This window comes from Juglans microcarpa x Juglans regia, chromosome 8D (genome assembly GCF_004785595.1).
Source record: "Juglans microcarpa x Juglans regia isolate MS1-56 chromosome 8D, Jm3101_v1.0, whole genome shotgun sequence".
NCBI classification, from domain to species: domain Eukaryota; kingdom Viridiplantae; phylum Streptophyta; class Magnoliopsida; order Fagales; family Juglandaceae; genus Juglans; species Juglans microcarpa x Juglans regia.
In genome coordinates this window covers 670,556-690,613 of record NC_054608.1, presented here as the reverse complement: position 1 = coordinate 690,613, position 20,058 = coordinate 670,556, and the positions used below count along the sequence as shown (strand labels likewise).

Below are 20,058 nucleotides of genomic sequence, written 5' to 3'. Positions count from 1 at the left end.
GTCTGCTATGCAGACTGAGTTTCAAGCCCCGATTCAAAACCAAACTTGGGAACTTGTTTCCCCTTCCTCTGACCTCAATGTCTTGGGTTCTAAATAGGTCTTGAAGACCAAAATGAGAGCTGATGGGACCTTGGAATGCCGTAAAGCACGGCTTGTGGCCAAGGGCTTTCATCAGCAACCTAGGGTAGATTTTTTTGAAACCTTCGGCCCCGTTATCAAACCTGTTATTGTTCGTCTTATTCTTTCTGTTGCAGTCTCCAAACAATGGCCTCTTCACCAACTCGACGTGCAAAACGTGTTCCTCCATGGAGGCCTTGAGGAAGCCGTTTTCATGAAACAACTGCATGGATTCCTTCATCCTGAATATCCAAATCATGTGTGTAAGTTAAGAAAATCCATTTATGGATTAAAACAGGCCCCTCGAGCCTCGTTTGCAAAGCTTATAGAAAAATTACTTGATTTAGGGTTTCATGGTTCTCGGTCTGATAGCTCTTTATTTATTTTGAATACTCAATCTGATTGCATTTATTTGTTAATATATGTAGATGACATAATTGTTACCGGTTCAAGTTCTACTCTTATATATGATTTATATCTTTTTTAAGCTTGTATTTTCCAGTCAATGATTTGGGTCTGTTGCAGTATTTCCTAGGGTTTGAAGTCAGTCGTGTGTCCTTTCGTCTTTTTCTGTCTCAGTCAAAATACCTTAATGATCTGCTTCTACGTACTAACATGCATAAGGCCAAATCTGTTTCCACCCCTATGGCCATTTATGTTCGACTTTTTGCCCTTGATGGACATACATTTGAAGACCCCCAACTATACCAAAGCATAGCAGAGAGTCTTCAATATTTGTCCTACACTCGCCCAGATATATTCTTTATCGTAAACAATGTTTGTCAATGCATGCATTGTCCTTGACAGTCCCACTAGCAAGTTGTTAAGAGAATTCTCAGATACCTTCAAAACACACAGCATTTGGGTTTTTTATTTTCTACCTCTTCCACATTTAAAATCTCTGCACTCTTTGATGCTAACTAGGCAGGATGCCCTAATGACCGCAAGTCCACAGAATGCTTCTGTGTCTGTTTTGGCGCTCACCTAATTTCATGGGGGTCTAAGAAACAAGAAACTATAGCTCGCTCATCTATTGAAACAGAGTATAAGTCAATGGCCAACACAGCCTGTGAGGTTCTTTGGCTTTAATCCCTGTTAAAAGAATTAGGCATTTTTTTTACTGACTCACCTACTTTGTGGTATGATAATTTAGGAGCTACTTATTTGGCTATTAACCCTGTTCTTCATGCCCGTACCTAACATGTGGAGTTAGACTACCACTTTGTTCGCGAAAGAGTGGCTGCCCTACAAGTCTCCTTCATATCAAGCAAAGACCAACTGACTGACATCTTAACCAAACCCCTTTCCACAGCTTGATTTCTTCAGTTACGATCAAACCTCACTTGTTTCTGTGCCACTTGGATTGCGGGAGGATAATAAGGCATCTCAGCCAACTACAACAACACAAGGCTCTGCACCTCACTTGACAGCTACTAAGGCACCACAGCTAACCATAGCAGTAGCACAAGGCTTTACACCTCACTTGACAGCAGCAGTGCAACGCACTACACCAACAATACATAGTACACTCGCTGCACCACAGAGAGAATATTCTGGATTGTTGTAGCATATAGAATATAACAGAATGTACTAGCTAGAGTGACATCTGTCATAATGTGATAGGTGAAGGAATCAAAGTTGTTATGAATAATGTCTATAATAGTGTCATGTAATACACTTTTCAGAACAATGAAAATGATAGACTTCGAGGGCACTCTTGTATCTGCTTTGTGCTAAACATTTTCTCAAACACCATATGCCATATCCTTTTTCTTCACACATAGAATTTTCTTACTACTAAACGTTTATAGAAATGATGTCATGGGCTTCCACCAGATCGACCTTCTTGTTTCGATTATAGACATGATGGCATCCCCTTGCATAAGGTCCGATTTGGAGCTGTCTGCAATTCATGTTATACAGTGGCGAATGATCGCGTGAAAAAGCCAGTAGCTAGGCATGGCATGCAAATTTCCATGTGGCATGCTGATTCCTAAACAACAGATACGACATCCAAAAAAGCATGGAATTTATATTGTATCACCGAGCAAAAAATCTGACTTCAAGAGCCCAATGCCTTACCAATACTTCGGGGCGGGCATTACCCTCTTCAACCCCTTCAGGAACGTGAAAATCCATCTTTCACAGCTTCTACAACTTGGATGCAGGTGCAGCTTCCATTACTCAACTGCTCCTGGGGACAGTCTTGTTTTGGCTATATATGGTATACATCACAGACTGACTTTCATGACATTGGATCAGTATACTGGACTTATATCGATGACACAAACATATAGATGGTTATTCTCCGATATTGTGTTAAAGATCTGGTCTGGTCGTAGCTCTTGATTATGGAGGTGGGCTTGTATCATTTAGTGTTAACAACACTAACCCAAATCATCCCCACAACACTTGTCAATTGATGTTTCAGGGCAAATGATGTTTGTTTGTCGCTGTTTCTGTTCCATGTAATGCCATCGAGTACTTGCAGCAGTAGTGCTATATTGATCTTTATATTAATAGAATAAAATGCACTTGCAGTCAATATGCCATTCATCACATACAGCATTTGCACATTATGAATACCCAAAGACAAAGACAAGCAACAAACAAAATGATTCATATATCTAAATTGATAAATTAAAGGGTGGTGAATTACATTTCACATGTAAAAGATAGAAGATTCAAGCAGGTGGCATTTGTTGTATGTGGCCATCGAGCCGCCGATTGTGGGTTAATACTTCCCTTGCTCTTGCACTCCTGTACTGAAGACGATGGTGTAGCATCTCTGACATCTGGTCGAAAAATTCGGAATCCCATCTATGAATCAACAATGGATCTTCTGCATAACAGATGTAGATGGATGTAACAGCACTTTCAACCACCACCATTGCCAGTCCCACCTGAGATTAAATATTGATGCTGTGCAACTATCATACAGAAATTACATGGCAACATATATACAACAACATTCCAGCAATGTCACACAACGTCAAAACAATCTCTAGTAGTCGAGAAGGATACTGATACACCATCGTGCCCTATTTCACAGTCAATCGGTGGCTACTTTCAATTTTTTACCTCTTTGCCTCGTTGACAAGCAATCTATCATCTCTTGGTATTTTACAACACATGAAGTGGATATACAACATGTAAACTGGAAGTGGGAGACAAAATGTCGATTCCAACTAGCTAGGGGTGAATTTCTTCCTACGCTCTGGATAATATCGACAGGGTAAAAAATCTGACAAAAAAACTCCTGATTATGGAATCACGTATAGCACACCCAACAAATCCCCTAGAATAATTGGGGTGCGTGTATCACCTCTAAACCAAGTATTAAAACTAGACCTTTCAAACAACTAGAAATTTCAGCAACCATGTGGCAACAGAAAGGGATAGAATTTTTGTGGAAAAAACTTACCAAGACCATTCCCATCAACATTGTAGTGGAGCCCACCATGCTTACTCTGTCCCTCCATTTAATCCATGTCCAGACTCCTGAGCAAGTTCCAGTAACAAGCCCACCCAAAAGAGTGCCCATTAGTAGAACAGCACCCGAACAATCATAGGCCACAAGAGCTTCAACTCCTGTTGACTGGAATAACTCCCAGGCATCCCTTGCTGAATGGTTAAAGCCTTTACCATTTACTGCAATCTGGAGAATAGGGGTGCAAACCAAGCTTTACATAAACAAAATTCTAAAAATGACAATAGCTGGTGACATAAAAATTACTTTTAACAAACATCACATTAACGGTTAGCGTCCAAAGGGATAAAAAGGAATTATCCACCATCCAAGGTTAAGGCAGCATGAAAGAAGAAATAGGTCACGGTAAGTCATAGATCCATAGAGTAAAAAAGAGAAAATGAGGACAGAATTTTAAAAGAAAGAGGTGTGTATTATAAGCTTTAACAACCGCATATATCTACATTCATATTTTATTGATGAGAGAGAAGAGCAACACAAACAAAGGAAAGGAACGCCAATAAAGGTAAGATAATATTGGATGTTACTTGAAATGCAATATTCCTTTCAATGGTAAAATGTTTAGACTTCATGTGCTATCTCAATTGGATCACTTTCCATTATGACCTACCAAACCCATACCCACATTCTAAATTCCCTTTTCCTAGCATACCCAACGAATGGCCCACGAAGCCTAAGACTTGCCAATACCATCTTTTATCTTTTTACTTTAGTTTCACTTGTATGAGTTAAATAAGCCATACTACCGGAAATAATTTTAACCACACAAACAGCTAGATATACACATCAACATACATCCAAACATGCATAGGCATGCACATGTATATTATGTATGCAGACACGCTAGCAAGACAGAGTTAACTAATAGAGCAGTACCTGGACATAGGCATACTTGTTGAAAAAACGAACAAGAGTCTCCACAAGATGAAACAGGAAATCAACACAGCAAAGTAAACACTCATTTTTGCCAATCTTTGACCGAACTCCCCTGATCTGATATATATCCCAAACCATTAAAGTATAAACACACTCAAATTTGAAAGCAACATGGTGAATCAGTCACAAGTGCTGGCATGTATACCTCCCACCGTAGTGTTCGAATAGCAGCAGTGAAGAGTGATCCATAGCAAATGCTGCCAAAAGATGTTGTCACAGCATACCTTAGGGAATTCATCAAGGAGTTCGGAGGTATTGATGATGCTTCGCGACCACCATGGAAAAGAACAAGAAACACCATCCCAGATACTATAACATGTACAGCATTACAGAGGACTGCACCCGTCCAAAATAAACTTACAGATAAAACCTGGACCACAAAATAAAACTTTATTCGTGTACTATGGTTCATTTAAATGGTGGCTTCATGCAATTTTCGTTAGGATAATAACAGCTGAATGAAGAGCAAAACTTGCCAGCTCACCACAAGAAGCCACCAGCGTCCACCATCACCCATGCTTGAAGCCACAACACCAGCTGCTCCAAAAGACCATAATCCCAACCATAAAAGCATGACAAGCATGAAAGCATATGCTACTCTCATAACTTCTGGAAGACTCAATACCATCTTTACTGCTTTTCGCAACACCAGCATGGTAAAAGGAAGTCTATAGTTAAATAAGAGGTAGTTAGATTAAACTTTTTGTGGTAAAATCAATAAATTATCCACACACTCACATACCACCGAGTCGCATTTTTTTGCAAGTAATTAACCTTTATTGATAAAAAATAAATCTCTTTTGTAAGTAATAAATCTTTAATAATGCACCGATAAACATTCTGCGAAGCTCATAAACTCAAAAATATTTGAAATCGTACCTGTCTATTACTGATATGACATACAAAAACTGAAAAGCAGCACCAGTTGCAAACACAACGCCCCAAAAGAACTGCTCGCCCCAGAAACACAAAACACTAATTACAGCAAGGTAAGTGGTCAAAATGTGCACTGAAACCTTCATCATTTCATTCGCATGCGAGCCCAGTAATAGCAGCCAAGTACATCCGATGACAGTCCCAACTCCGCCGGCAACAGCATACATCGGCCAATAATTCTCCGTCAAGCCCCTGTGGTGTTCCATAAACCTAGCAGTGTACCTATCAATGTTTAGCCTATCCGTTTTCTTAAACCTATTGAGCCCAAGAACCACGAGGCCACATCCCAAAACAACCAAATGAAGCATAAACACTGTCAACCAGAAAATATCGCGCCAGCGACGTGATGTTACAGAAGCAAGCATTTGGCCCCCACCATCCCCGCTCCTCTGACTCCGGACAACGTTCTATAATTATTCAAAAACATTCAAAAGAATTGCGGACTCAAAAGTATTCAATAAATAACAAAAAATCAAAAATTTCATAAAAAACATAGATTTTTCCACTAACTGCTGAATTGAGCAAGAGGCGATCATCTCATGAAACTGAATAGAAAAAGTTTCAACATCTCAACAAGTAAGAGTATATTCCTAGAAAAAAAAGATCACTCATTAAAACAAGGTATCCTTTTGACACTAACTGCTGAACAGCATTAATAATGATAAATGCTAATGAAATTGATTAAAAAAAGTTCCAACTTTTCAAGCCATAAATTAATCGAAGATAGTAAAATTTCTTTTTTTAATCTTACACAACTTGCAATCGGATTAAGAACATATTGGAAATTACGAAAACATGGCGGAAAAAGGTAAAGAAAAATTTTTGACCCTTCGGATAGTGACTTGAATGAACTAAGAAGCTCCAAATGGGATCAAAAGTATTCCAGTCGTTTTACAGTAAATGGGATTAAGAATCAAACCTGGTCGGCGGCGGATATCGAGGCAGAGTCGAAGGAGGAGTTGGAGGAGCTCAGTGAGTCGGTCATGGTGTAAGGGACAGATCGAGAGGCATAGCACGGAGCAGTAGAACAATTTCCTAGAGTCTTTGGTTTTTGAAAGGTAGGTACAGAGAGAAGGAAGGAAAACGGGAAGAGGCAAGGCGGGGAAATGAGGAAAAAGTCAATGGAGGAGAATTCCAGGGTGGTTTTGGATTAGATTAGAACGAAACTTAGAAACTGGAGGGGGGAACTGAAACTCAACGGCTGACTCTGAGAGAGAGAGAGAGAGAGAGAGAGAGAGAGATGCAAAGGTTCTGAGATTTGTATGGGTCGTCTCACTGGAGGCGGACGAATAGGAGTTTCCTTTTTCCTTCCTTCCTTTTTCTTATTTTTATTTTTATTTTTTATTTTGAATTTCATCCAAAGTTAACTATTTTTTAACAAAAAAGTATATTTTAATAATTATATGAAGATTTTCTATCGATACAAATCTATCTACTCATAGCAGCCTATTCAGCAAAGCTTAGGTTGTCTGACTTCTATATTATCTTTTATCTTTACTCGAAAATAAATGAATTGATATTATTTTATCTACATTCATTACTAATATTTTGGCATTGTGAAATGATGTTCATCTAAATTTATTCTGATTGCACTAACTAATGATAATTAATTAGGACACCGGTAAAAAAGCGTGAGCAAACATGAAGATGAATGTTTTAATCATAAAAAGATTTTATAAAAATAAATATTTAATTTAATATGATTTGATGATACGTTAGATTATAAAATTATTTTTATTATAAAATTAATTTAACATATGATATAAAATAACACCAACTTATAAATTTACTTGTATGGCCATAGAACTTGTAAACATGAAATACATCAAATCTTTAGTCACAATTCATATGATCACAAATGCTGTTGACATCGAAGCTGCTTTTATCCATGATCTTTGGCCTGTGTCTGGAGTCAACGAATGGATAGTGATGTATCTTATGTTTGTAGTAGTGAACATGATGGTATCTTATCTTAACTAATATCACACGTAAAATAATAATAATAATAATAATAATAATAATAATTTTTTTCATCAGTTACTATTCACTAACCACACTCTATACCTTATGAAAAAAATAAAAAAAATTATCAGAATATAATATGTGAGATGTGAAAATAAATAGTGACAGATATATAGCAAAACCTCAATAATAATATAGAATATTATCTAACTAATGATAATTTGGGGGATCATTGTCTCCCTTTCTCATTCGGAAGCTCTTTTGGATTAAATAGAGTTAATTTATAAAGGGGCTTGAAGAAATTCATGGACTTAACTCATCTCATAAAATCGATTCAACAAGAGAGGATTGCTCCTTATTTATAAACATGCTCGAGACATTGTCCACAGGCAATGTGGAATTATTCCTCAATAGGGCCAACATGCATTGGCTGATTCTCAATTGGCCCACGCCACCCACGATTCCACTTGTCGCTTATACAAGACCAAAAATAAAATAAAACAAGAGTCTTACAACTTTGTTTTCACAACTCCTTAGAGGCCTTAGAGGTTAGAGCAATTCATCAAATTAATATTATATGGTAGTGATGTTATTACATCACTTATATTATAATAGTTTTATTTGAAAATCTTTAAATCATACACCATTCACGTGGTATAATTTAATTTAAATTTTAAATTTTAAAATTTAAATCTTACAAATCAAATTATATCACGTAAATGGTGTGTGGTGTAAAGACCATTCAAATAGTACAAATCAAATAGAAAGTGTCTTTCCATATTGTCTTTCATGCAATTCTCTCCTCTCCATGTCTCATTTTATTGTCTATTTTCTTTGTTAGTTTGGGATTGTGATTGAAGCTAGGACATGGCAATCAATAATTTATGAATGGCAAACTTCTGTGCGCAGAGAAGGATAACACTAGTGCTTTTACTTTGCAATTGTAAGCATTGGGTAGAAGGATAATCTGCCTAAATTCTCTATTTGCAAAGCCTTCCCCCTTTGTGTATAAGCACTGCAAAATGGAGAAGCCGAACAGAGAATTTTCCATGATGCTGCAACATTATTATAGGATGAAAAATGCTTTAACTACAAAGAGATTTTACAAAAAGATTCATTTCCTTAGGATTAACCTCCTCTTCCAACGTTAATGGTAATGTATTCGGTGATATTAAGATTTCATTTCTTGGATTAGACTTTCTTTTTCGTTTATCTCTTCAGAATATTGTTAGTCATAAATGGAAATGACTGCTGTGAGGCATACCTACTTGAATATTTATACACTTTGATAGGTGGCCGATCTGCTTGAATAATTGCCCATAAAAGAAAGAAAAGGAAGCCTTTCACCTACACGGAGACAATGCAGTCACCGTACAGAAATTAAGCATGCATTCTACAGCAGCAGTACTAAAAAAAACTATCTTAGATGTTTGTCACATTGCTAAGTTGTGTACAAATCGTGTTTAATCAACAGATGTTAATGCTACTACCAGCAAGGCAAGCGAGCCCCAGATTCTTGTCTTGGCAACCTCATCACAATTTCCTCCGCCAAGCACAATCTTATGTTTTCTTGAGTGATGCGTTGGAATAACATCATTAAAACCTCTAAACGTTTTGAATTGTGTAAAGAAAAATGATAAATACACATAATTTTTCACAACACATTACACAACTATGTTTTAAAATGAATGGTAGTTTAGTAAAATACTTTATAAAAGTAACATCATTTTACAAAAATACCCTTACTTTAAAACATGTGCTGTGAAATATGTTGTGAAATGTATTGTGTAGTTATCATTACTCTTGTGTAAGATTGTGATAGATGATGTCATGGAAAAAAGTAATTTAGTGCTCTGCAATTAGGAATTGGCTCCGTACTTTTCGGGATTCCTTTCTTGGCTTTTTGTGAGTTTACGTTTCTAGGGTTTTTTTCATGGCGGCTTGCGCCGCCCCTTGGTGGGTCCTACACCAATGGGGTCTCCTTCTGAGGGTGGTGTTGGTCCAAATACTGTTGCCCATGCAGTTTTACGTGCGTCTTCTTCTTCCTCATCGTATAAACTTCCTATGTGGTATCCTGTTGATGTGGATGGGGAAGTTGGACTCATTTTTTCTAAGATAGAGATGCACAAAGCGGCAAAGGATTTTTGATATGCATTGGTCATGAAGTTTCTACATTTCAATCCCTCCATTGATGTGATCAGACTTTCGATTATCAAGAGGTGGGGTCTGTCGGAGATACCGACTATTAGTTTCATGGATGATTTCCAGGTGTTGATCCAGATGAGGAACGAGAGAGATTTTCTGCATGGATGGGCGAGAGAAGGTAGGGTTTTGGCTGGGAGTTCCTTTCGTCTCTTCCGCTGGAAGAAGGATTTTAATCTGAACAATGAGCCATCTCTGGCCTCTCAATGGATATTTCTTCCAGGTCTTCCGATGCATATGTACAGATCTGACTGCTTACAGATTCTAGCTACAAGGTTTGGACAGTATTTGGGAACTGACAATCCTACGATAAATCGAACTTGGGCTACGGGTGCAAGGTTGTGTGTGGAGGTGGATTTATTGGCAGACCAGGTGGAGCAATTCTCGATTGTTGTCTCTGCAAACCATAAAATGTGGCAGGAAGTAAGGTATGAAAAACAAGGTTTTATTGTGATAAATGCCATAGACAAGGACATTCAAAGGTGGTATGTTGAGCGGGGGAGAAGAAACTACCTATCAGTGTTAATGAAAAACATAAGGAACGGAATGGTCTTCGATAAGAAGTTTGGCGGATGAAAAAAACCAGATCGGATAGAGGTAGTTGCAAGGGAGAATGACAAGAAGGTAGTTGCTAGGGAGAATGACAAGGAGGATCACGGAAGTTCAAAGAAAGTATGTAAAGACGATAATGAAAACATAGTAGTCTTGATGAAAAACAGCGTGCTGCAGTTGATATTGAATTGGCGATAGTGGCTGTGAACACAACGACTCCTTAGAAGGACTTGGAAGAAGGGGAAATTGTGCATGAAGAGGTTAATGATCTTGTGGGATTAGGGGGTGTGCGTAAGGAACATCAAGGGGACAAGCATGTGGAAGAACCTACTGTTGAAAATGTGCAGGTTGATCAAATCAGTGTTGGTTAGTGTTTGGCTGTATAGGAGGCAAATATGTAGCTAGTAGAAGGACCTGCTATGGTGCGAGATCATTTATCGCAGTCTCATGATGTGGTTTCAGAAATACTGGAAAAAGAATGTTGGTTCTCGATTTCGCATGTTCCTCATGAGTGTGAATCTAATCGGGAGGAGGAGGTAATTGCTCTAGAAAAATTACCTTTGGAAAAAGGCTATAGTTCGAATAAGGATTTGCAGATTCACCTTGCAAAACCGAATGCTAATGGGCAAAGTGCAAAGAAATCTCATCGGGTGATCACCCGTCCAAATAAATTCAACTTATGATCAAGACAATTTTAGTTTGGAATGTGCGGGGGTTGGGTACATCAAGAAGTCAATTAAAGGAATTGGTGCCTTCTATTGAGGTTATTTCTGAACCGTTCATTGAGGAGAATATGATGCTTAGATGGGTGAGTTTTTTGAGTTTTCCAAACTATCATGCCAATGAATCTGTGGAGGGGAAGCTTTGGATTTTTTGGAGTGTGAAATTGAAGTTTGAGTTTGCTCGTATGTTTGATCAAAACTCATTTCTGGGTTTTTTAGCTTTGAAGAGAAGATATATATATATATATATATATATATATATATTTCTTTGTTTATGCAAAATGTCGTCAATCTGATCGTCGTGAGCTTTGGAGGGACCTAGAGCTTGCAAAGAGGGAGGATATTTCTTGGCTAGTAGCGGCCGACTTTAACATAATACGGGATGACACTGAACGCATTGGTGGTAATCCAAGGCCTTTATTGGCTATGGAAGAGTTCAATAATTGTCTGGATGGTTGTGGCCTTATGGATATTGGAGTGAATGGTAGGAACATGTCTTGGTGTAATGGACATGATGGCTCATCCAAAAGCTGGGAAAAACTATATCGAGCTCTCTCAAATGCGTCTCTTCTGCAGGATTTTCCAAACACTTTTTATGAGTATGGCAATCGAAAGTCTTCGGATCATAACCCGATGATAATTTGGTTTCAAAGGGAGGTCTTTAGATATGAACCCTCACCTTTCCGATTCCAAAATATGTGGTGCACTCATCATAATTTTTAGAAATATATTGAGGATTCTTGGAGGGACGAGGTTCAGGGCACGGGTTTAGATTAGCGACAAAGCTCAAAAGAGCAAAGTTGGCCATCCGAAATAGGAACTGGCAGGTGTTTGGGCATGTTGATCACAATATTAAGAGACTAGAGGAACGCATGGAAGGACTAGAGGTCCAACTTCAGGGAGGGCACTCACCAGAATTAGAGGAAGAATTTTTTCTTACTAAAATTGAGCTAGAAGCCTGGGAAAAGAGAGAGGAAATTCGTATAACTTAACAGGCCAAAAAGAAATGGTTGGTGGAAGGGGACAACAACTCAAAAACTTTTCATGCTTTTGTGAATCAAAGGAGGAAAAAGTCCTTAATTTCCTCATTGTCGTTTGCGGATGGGGAAGTACTTGAGTCTCCGGAAGCTGTACATGAGGGTGTTATGCTTTACTTCCATTCCTTTTCAACTGGCATCTGGCCTAGTGGAAGAGCAGAGATTGATGAGATTATTTTTCCTGTAGTTTTTGAGGAGGAAAATCTAGTTTTATGTAGTGTGCCTACGGAGGTGGAGGTAAGGTATTCTTTCTATTCCTAGACAAAGTAGCCCAGGTTCAGATGGATTTGGTTCAGTTTTTTTTCATGATTACTGGGATATTGTCAAAGAGGAGGTTGTAGAGGCGGCCAAGGATTTTTTTAATGGTTCTCCTCTACCAAGATTTTACTCTGCATCTTATATTGTTCTGATTCCAAAGGTTCCTAATCCTCAAAGCTTTGATAAATTCAGCCCCATTAGCCTTTGCAGTGTTATTTATAAAAAAATTTCTAAGGTTCATGTTGTGCGCATGACGGGCTTATTATCTAGATTGATATCTCCAGAACAGGGAGCTTTCATTCCAGGTAGAAGCATTGTTGTGCGCATGACGAGTTTGTTCTTTCGAGACAATTTTATGAAGTAAAGGACTGAGCCACTTAACCAGAATCTCGGAGAATACTTTATACACCACCGTGCACAAACTAATGGGCCTGAATTTAGCAAAACTCGAGGGGTTGTCTTCTTTTGGAACAATAAAAATAAAAGTGGAGTAATAAAATTTAGGAAGAGGAGAGAACCATGAAATAAGTCAACGGCAACTTCTAGGTCTTCCTTGATAATATCCCAACAATGCATAAAGAAACAAGAACCAAATCCGTCAGGTCTCGGACTGCTATCTTCTGGAATGTCAAACAGAGCAGTTTTTACTTCCTCCAACGAAGGACTTTGACAAAGAGTAGCATTTTCCTCCTCTCTGATAACTAATTGAAAGAGATCCTTCCAATTGTCCATAAGATACACAATTTTCATGATTGCATCTTCAACATTTTGCACATGTAATTCCACCTTGCCAAAAATCTCTTTATTCCAGGTCCAGAGGATGGGTTTCAACCTTTTTACTTTAGCAGCAAATTTCATGAAGCCTCCCCCATAAATGGGTTGGTTCCAGTTATTCGAGATGACTGTTGTAAAAAGACTTATGTGTTCACCACATCCTTATGAATCTAAAACAGGAGGGTCATATCTTAAACCTTCATCTTTGACTCGAATAAGAAGAGGACTATGATCAGAATATGTCCTAGCTAAGACCGTAGTATATAAAAGAGGAAAATTCGCAAGCAAGCTGTGTGAAACTAGAGTACAGTCCAGCTTGGCCCATATACGTGCTTGTCCCTCATGCCTATTGCACCAAGTATACTTGGAACCATAATACTAGGTTCCAACAGATTGCATTGAGAAATAACATTATTGAAATCATCCATAACCACTTGCGGTTTTGCTTTGCCTCTAATCTTCTCAAAATTGCTCTTAACAGTATTAAAATCACCACATATCAATCACTTATTAGTAAGGATGGAGATTTGTTGTAATTCATCCCATAGAATCATTCTATCTAGATATCCACAACTCCCATAAATAAAAGAAACCATGTACAACAAATTACGACAATTAATGAAACCTGTAATGGCTTGTTGATGAATGGAAATAGGAGAAAAATAAATATCGCCCATCCAAAATACCCAAATTTTACCGTGTTGCTCTTCATTGGATATACAATTCTGCATTTGCAATCTTTTAGCTATCGCATCAACCTTATTGAAACTAATAAAAGGCTCCAAAATGGCAATTATTTTAGGCTTAAACTTTCTGACAATTTTTTTAAGCTTTCCAATTGTGAGCATATTACCAATCTCTCGAATGTTCCACACCAGGGTCTTCGGGATCATGTATAATTCGTAAATATAGTCCCATCAACTAGGGACAAGTATTTTGTATTCTTACCCTTCTTTCTATCATTTTGTTTTTGTCTTTCAGAATCTGACTTGTACCCTTTGTAGGAACTGAATATGTCCTGTAACAATTCTTCTTCGTCATCCAGGTCTTTGAAGGAATTGAAAGAATTTGAGATCAAGGTCACAAGGCCCTCTTCTTCCTTTGATTCGCCTTGTGAATTCTGGCCCTTCGATAGAGTTATTTCTCCCAAGTAAGACCCCCTCATGTTCTCCACCTCAAACGACATTACTAGTCCATAGGTAGCCTCAACATTGTTCTTTGTGGGACTACTATCTGAGATTTCTTTGGGGTGAATGGACCTCTGCTTTACACACATTTGGTCTTGTACATCAAGCCTTTGCCCCTCTATTTTTTCCTCTTCAACATCTACTCTTTCTGTGTTGTGTCCATTATTATCATGAAGTTTCTCCTCGAGATTCTTTCCAGCTATCACCATCACCTCATGTTTCCTTGTCTCTGTTTGACCTCAATATCCACTCTTTATGCGTTGTGTCTATTATTATCATTAGCCTCCTGAAACACTGTAAGGTTTTCTTTATGCCTACCATGTGGATTTTTAACAGCATACTTCATGTTTGGGGCTTTTCCTATGGGTTTAATGGATTTACCCAAGAGATTGTTCTTAGTCATTTCGACAAACACCTACGTAGTGTCCTTGTTGCCTACATATGAAGCAGTAGGTTGGGACTTTTTCGTATACCACATGTTGCCAAAAGCCATTATTCTCCGATGTTCCCACCTAAAACCATCAATCAAATTTTTCGAGATATCTATTTCAATACATACACGAGCACATGAAGGTATAGTTCTACTTATAGTCGGATTATTAGTACATAAGAATCTACCCATAACACTCAAAAAAAATATGAAGATAAGCTAATTAAAAAAAAAAAAGCAAAGGTAGAGATGGAAAATTTACCCAGACTGGAGCTAGAGGAGGTTTTTCTCTACCATTGAAATCTAGATACCACTTGAAAACCCAATATGTAAAGCCCTCCATTTCTCGTCTCTCTTGCCCAAGCTTTAGCAAAATCATATTCACTCTTCATCATCACCATGATGTGTCGATTATCAAAAATCCCAATCATGGAAAAGCTAGCAAGCCCCCACGGTTCACCACGTAAATTTTGATACTGTCTAGTGAAGGTCGACCACAAGGGAATTTCATAACCAAAGTATTTTTGACAGATTTTTCAACCACTGCCATCTTTTTCTAAGAGAAAATAAATGCCAGGGAGCCGTTCAGATTCATCGGAGAAACCATTGGAATACCAGCAAAAGAGGTCGCCAGCACCTGAGGTTTAAGCATCTCGACATATGTGTGGGAGGGACCAGCAGTCAGAGCCAGCAGGGCCATATCAGCAGAGTAGGCGTTCACGAGCACAGTAGAGCTCATCGGCACTTGAGGTATGCCGGCAAAGGGGTTCGTCGTCGCCAGGAGCATGGGCATCTCAACCTGGGTGCAGGGAGGCCCCGCCGTTAGGGCCGAAGGAGCCATGGACTCCAGTGGCAGATCTAAAGTTCCCCTCAAGTGAGATTTAAAAATCAGCAGACCTTTTCCTACGCAGTTCGCGCCCACCTCACTCAATCTACAAAAGAGGATGAATTTGTTGCTTCAAAACCCTCTTCGTCGTCCTCCTCAAAATCTGCTTCAAAACCCTCTTCATCGTCTTCACCCTCTTCGTTAGAGTTCTCTCTGGTCTTCTCGTGTTTCTCTCTAAATGGATGATAGCTTACAGCTGGTGGTTACGATGGAGGAAACGGCGGTGGAATGGCTTTGGTGGAGGGTATGGCAAAATGGTGGTGGTGGTTATGGGTCGGGCATTGGTGGTAGCGGTGGAGGGGTTGGTAATGGAGGGGGCTCAGATGATGGCAACGGTGCAGGCCAAGGTGGAGGATATGGTTCAGGTGGTGGTAATGGTGGCAATGGTGGTGGTTTTGGTGGTGGATGGGGCAATGTGGGTCTGGTTTGGGAGGGGAGGAGGTGGTGGCTTTGGGTTTGGGTCTGGTTCTGTCTTTGAGTCTAACCATAGCCTAATAAACCTTTAACAATATACCTGCAAAGGAATAGATCAGTCACAACTTGAAACAAATTATAACAATTCAAGATCAGAACAAAATCCTTCTATAACTAATCGATTCTCGACTATGTAACGCTTGCGAGAGCCTATAATCAGGAGGTTCTAAATCATAGCAAGTAGCCAAGCAAACTGCTTAGGGTACCTGTAAGGATAAGCCCACAACAGAAAAGTACATAGATTATTTTGCTCTGAGAAAAAGAAAGGATGAAAAGTCCATTGCAAGAGAATTAATGTTATATGAGACCAATTCCACTCCGACTATATGGGAAACACTAGTAATATAGAAACAAAGAACCACTCTGATTATATGGATAACAGTAGCACAAAGCATGTTAACAAACGTCCCTTGATAATTTCATCACTCCAATCTACTTATAATGGAATTGATAAACCCCATGAACTAGTAATATTGTTTGGAAGGAATTGGTGGGTGCAGTACATAAATTTTTTTGGGGGCTAATCTCCCCATGAACTTTGCAGCTTCTTTTTTGACTCTTATTCGTAAGGTGGAGACGCCAACAAGTTTTGACAAGTTTAGACCAATTAGTCTATGCTCAGTATTCTACAAAATCTGCTCAAAAATATTGGTGAGTCGCCTGGCTCCGATACTCCAACGAATTATATCCCCAGAATAAGGAGCCTTCATTCCAGGCCGAAGCATTTTCGACAACATAAGTCTCACTCAGGAACTGGCACATAGTATTAACAAACACGTTCGGGGTGGTAACATCATCTTGAAACTTGATATGGAGAAAGCTTATGACAGTGTATATTGGGACTTTCTTTTACACATTATGGCGCACTTTGGATTCTCAAATCAGATGTGTGGTTTGATCAGGCAATGCATCTCTAACCCGTGGTTCTCAGTCGTCATGAATGGGGTCTCAAAAGGTTTTGTTAAAAGTGGTCGAGGCTTGAGGCAAGGAGATCCAATCTCACCTTATTTATTTATCATTGTTGAAGAAATCCTTTCTGGATTGCTTAAGGTGAGATTTGAAGAAAAGAAAATTGGAGTCTACTTGCAACCGAGAGGCACACCATTGATATCGCATTTGCTGTATGCCGATGACATGGTTGTTTTTGCTAATGGGAGTAAAAAGTCAGTGAGTGCCATAGGGGATACTCTGTCTACTTATGAGCAATGGTCAGGACAAAAGGTTAGTAAAGCCAAATCCTCTATAACTTTTTCAAAATATGTTACCAATACTCAACGTCGTTCTCTCCTTAATCTCACTGGTTTTGTGGAAGGTAAAATGCCTTTCAAATACTTGGGAGTGCCAATCACAATTGGGCGAATGAAAGCTGTATATCTAGAGGAACTTGTTGGAAAAATAAAGTCAAGGTTGGAGGGGTGGAAAAATAAGTTGTTAGCTAATGGGGCCCGTGTACTACTCTTAAAGCATGTTCTAATGAGTCTTCCTATATACTTATTATCTACTGGGAATGTGCCTGCTTCGGTGTTGAAAAGTATAAATAGATGTTTGTGCAATTTTTTCTGAGGTATGCATGAAGGAAAGCCAAAAAAATATTGGAAGTCATGGGATAATTTATGTTTCCCAACAGCAGAAGGTGGAATGGGATTTAGAAATTTTAAAGATGTTCAAAGGTCTCTTTTCATGAAGTTTGCGTGGAAGATTATGGTGGAAGACTCTTTATGGACAAAATTTTTTAGAGCCAAATATGTTAGAAATAACCATATTTCACTTGTGGATCAAGGAAAAGGCTCAAGATTCTGGAGGATGGTAGCTTCGTGTATCCCAGATATAATTAACCATTCAAAATGGAAGATTAAAAACGGGAATGTCTCTTTCTGGTTTGACAAGTGGCCTTTTGTGTAACTTGATTTCTATGGGTGATTCCCCAAGCTTACAGGTGAAAGACTGCAAAATAGAGAATGGCTGGGATGTTGCCATGTTACGTCGCCTACTGGGGGAAGAAATAGCCGAAAAAGTGTTGAATGTTTTAAGCAAAAGCAGAGAAGGGGCTGATTTGCTGGTATGGACAGAAAATAATGATGGAAAATTCTCTACAAAGAGTGCATGGAACTGTGTTCGAGTAACTACCTCCAAGGTTAGATGGGCTGAGTGGGTATGGCACCCTTGTATTCCAAAGAATTTTTCGTTTATTATGTGGAAAGTCTTCAACAACGTTTTAAGTGTGGATGATAAAGTTAGAAAGTTTGGCATTCCTATAGTCTCAAAATGTGATTGTTGTTTGAATGGTGGCTATTAAGACATAAATCATGTTCTTGCAAATGGTGATATTGTAAAGGAAGTGTGGACTAGAGTCTCTATGCAGATGGGCTTGGGCAGAATTACAAGATGTTCATGGAATCAACTAGTAGAGGTTTGGTTTACTAAGGCATCAAAATCAGCCCAAATGGGGTAGCTGCTGGGTATAATTCCTTCTATTGTCACTTGGTCCCTCTGGTCGAGAAGATGTAAGGCACGTATGGATGGAGTTAAAGACTCAGCTGCTACCGTGTGGTATAATATCAAGATATGGATTGAAAAGTGGGAGAAAAACTCAAAGCGGGAAAATTGTTGTCGAGACAAGATGAAATAATTCTATCGGAGCTCAACATCCCAATTAAACCTTCGAAAAGATTAGTTCCAATTTGGTTCGATGGGCAAAGTCGGCAACTGGACGTCTAAAACTGAATGTAGATGGAAGCTCAAATGGGAATCCAGGTGCTGCGGGTGCGGGTGGAGTGCTTAGAGATGCAAATGGAGACTTGCTCATGGCATATTCGGTTCACCTCGGTACAGGTACTAATAACTTTGCAGAACTTATGAGTTTAGTTCATGGTATACGTTTGATTAAAATGATGGGGTGGGGCGCATTGATCTGGAATTAGATTCCATGGTAGTGGTCAGATGGTTGAAAATATCGGTTTGTGAAGTATGGTATCTAGTAGACTACTAGGATGAACTAATGGAGGTGTTGAAAGAAGTAGATTCACAAGTTATGCATATATATCGGGAAGGAAACGCCTCGGCAGATTATTTGGCGTGATTGGGAGCGAGGGGTTGCACTCAACAATGGTGTTATGAGGATATCCCCAACAACTTTAGAGGAATTTTACGTTTGGAAAAATTTGATTTGCCTAGTATCAAAAATGGGAGATAAAAGGATTAGTAGACTTTAGTCTGCTTCGTTTTCTTGCTTTGTTTTTTTTTGTCTTTGTAAAGCCTTTATGTTTTACGGCAAGTAGTTGTACCACGGGTTGGTTTAAATTGGCTGATGTTACCACGGTTTTCCTCCACCAAAAGTGAGGGTTTTCAATAAATTTCGGAGGTTCCGTCCTCCTTTATTTAAAAAAAAAAAAAGAGAAAAAAAAAACCCCAAATAATCCAATTTTATATTAAATATTTACTGCAGAAGGGCAGATGTGGGTAACTTACCAAGACAAAGGAACAACAGATGAAGGCCAATATGGTCTGTCTCACTCATATTTGCTTTGTCCTCACCAAGTTCCTAAACCAACGAAACATAAAAGAAATACATGCTACAACAATCTCATATAAAAGATTATGAAAACAAACCGCAAATGAGTAGCAGCAGCCAATCCACGAATATAATGTAAATGGAAACAAACCTGTTAGATAAACATTTGCATGATTCCTGTTTTGACACCTAAGCAATGCAGTAGAGAAAGTCCCAGATGAAATTATTTCAAATGACGAACAATGACACGAAACGTTAAGAACAGAGAAAAAGAGAGAGTAAAGCAGAGCACTCCAATGAAATCTGAAATGCAACCTTCAAGAAAGATGGTATCGGTTTCTCCAATAAATTTCCAACTAGTCAGTTAAATAGCTAAAGAACTGAAAAGAATAGTGGATCTCTATTTCAGATGAACATTCAAAGAAAACAATAATCCGGTGCTTAAGTTGATGGAAGCTGCCATATTCAGATTATAATAATCAAAGTTTTGACAATAGCAGAGAATATGCAAAGGGACAGTGAGACCAGCGATTTTGTTTAAATATTAATGGTAATTCGTTTCTCCGCCGCAAGATATAACATAA

The 20,058-nt window shown here is 38.7% G+C and overlaps 1 protein-coding gene across 2 annotated transcripts; it reads right to left on the bottom strand.

Annotated features, from left to right (window-relative positions):
• Positions 1 to 2,613: 2,613 nt before the first annotated feature.
• Positions 2,614 to 6,789, bottom strand: LOC121243473 (CTL-like protein DDB_G0274487). 2 transcript variants are annotated; one of them, XM_041141585.1, is made up of 7 exons: positions 6,399 to 6,788; positions 5,423 to 5,886; positions 5,028 to 5,211; positions 4,689 to 4,913; positions 4,484 to 4,600; positions 3,542 to 3,775; positions 2,614 to 3,020 (listed from the first exon to the last, which is right to left on the bottom strand). In XM_041141585.1, the coding sequence occupies exons 1-7, from the start codon at positions 6,462 to 6,464 to the stop codon at positions 2,802 to 2,804; spliced, it is 1,509 nt and encodes a 502-aa protein (XP_040997519.1). In that variant the 5' UTR covers positions 6,465 to 6,788; the 3' UTR covers positions 2,614 to 2,801. The 2 variants fall into 2 exon arrangements, with proteins under 2 accessions (XP_040997519.1, XP_040997520.1); XM_041141586.1 differs by having other exon boundaries at positions 2,719 to 2,959; positions 6,399 to 6,789.
• Between the last annotated feature and the right edge of the window lie 13,269 nt (positions 6,790 to 20,058).

What these genes read in the sequence shown, in the direction of transcription:
- LOC121243473 (XM_041141585.1), bottom strand. Translation starts at nt 6,464, where the DNA reads ATGACCGACTCACTGAGCTCCTCCAACTCCTCCTTCGACTCTGCCTCG. An exon ending in TTCGAACACTACGGTGGGAG is followed by an intron (nt 4,601 to 4,688) that starts GTATACATGCCA and finishes GATATATATCAG; the next exon opens with ATCAGGGGAGTTCGGTCAAA. An exon ending in ACAAGTATGCCTATGTCCAG is followed by an intron (nt 3,776 to 4,483) that starts GTACTGCTCTAT and finishes CCTATTCTCCAG; the next exon opens with ATTGCAGTAAATGGTAAAGG.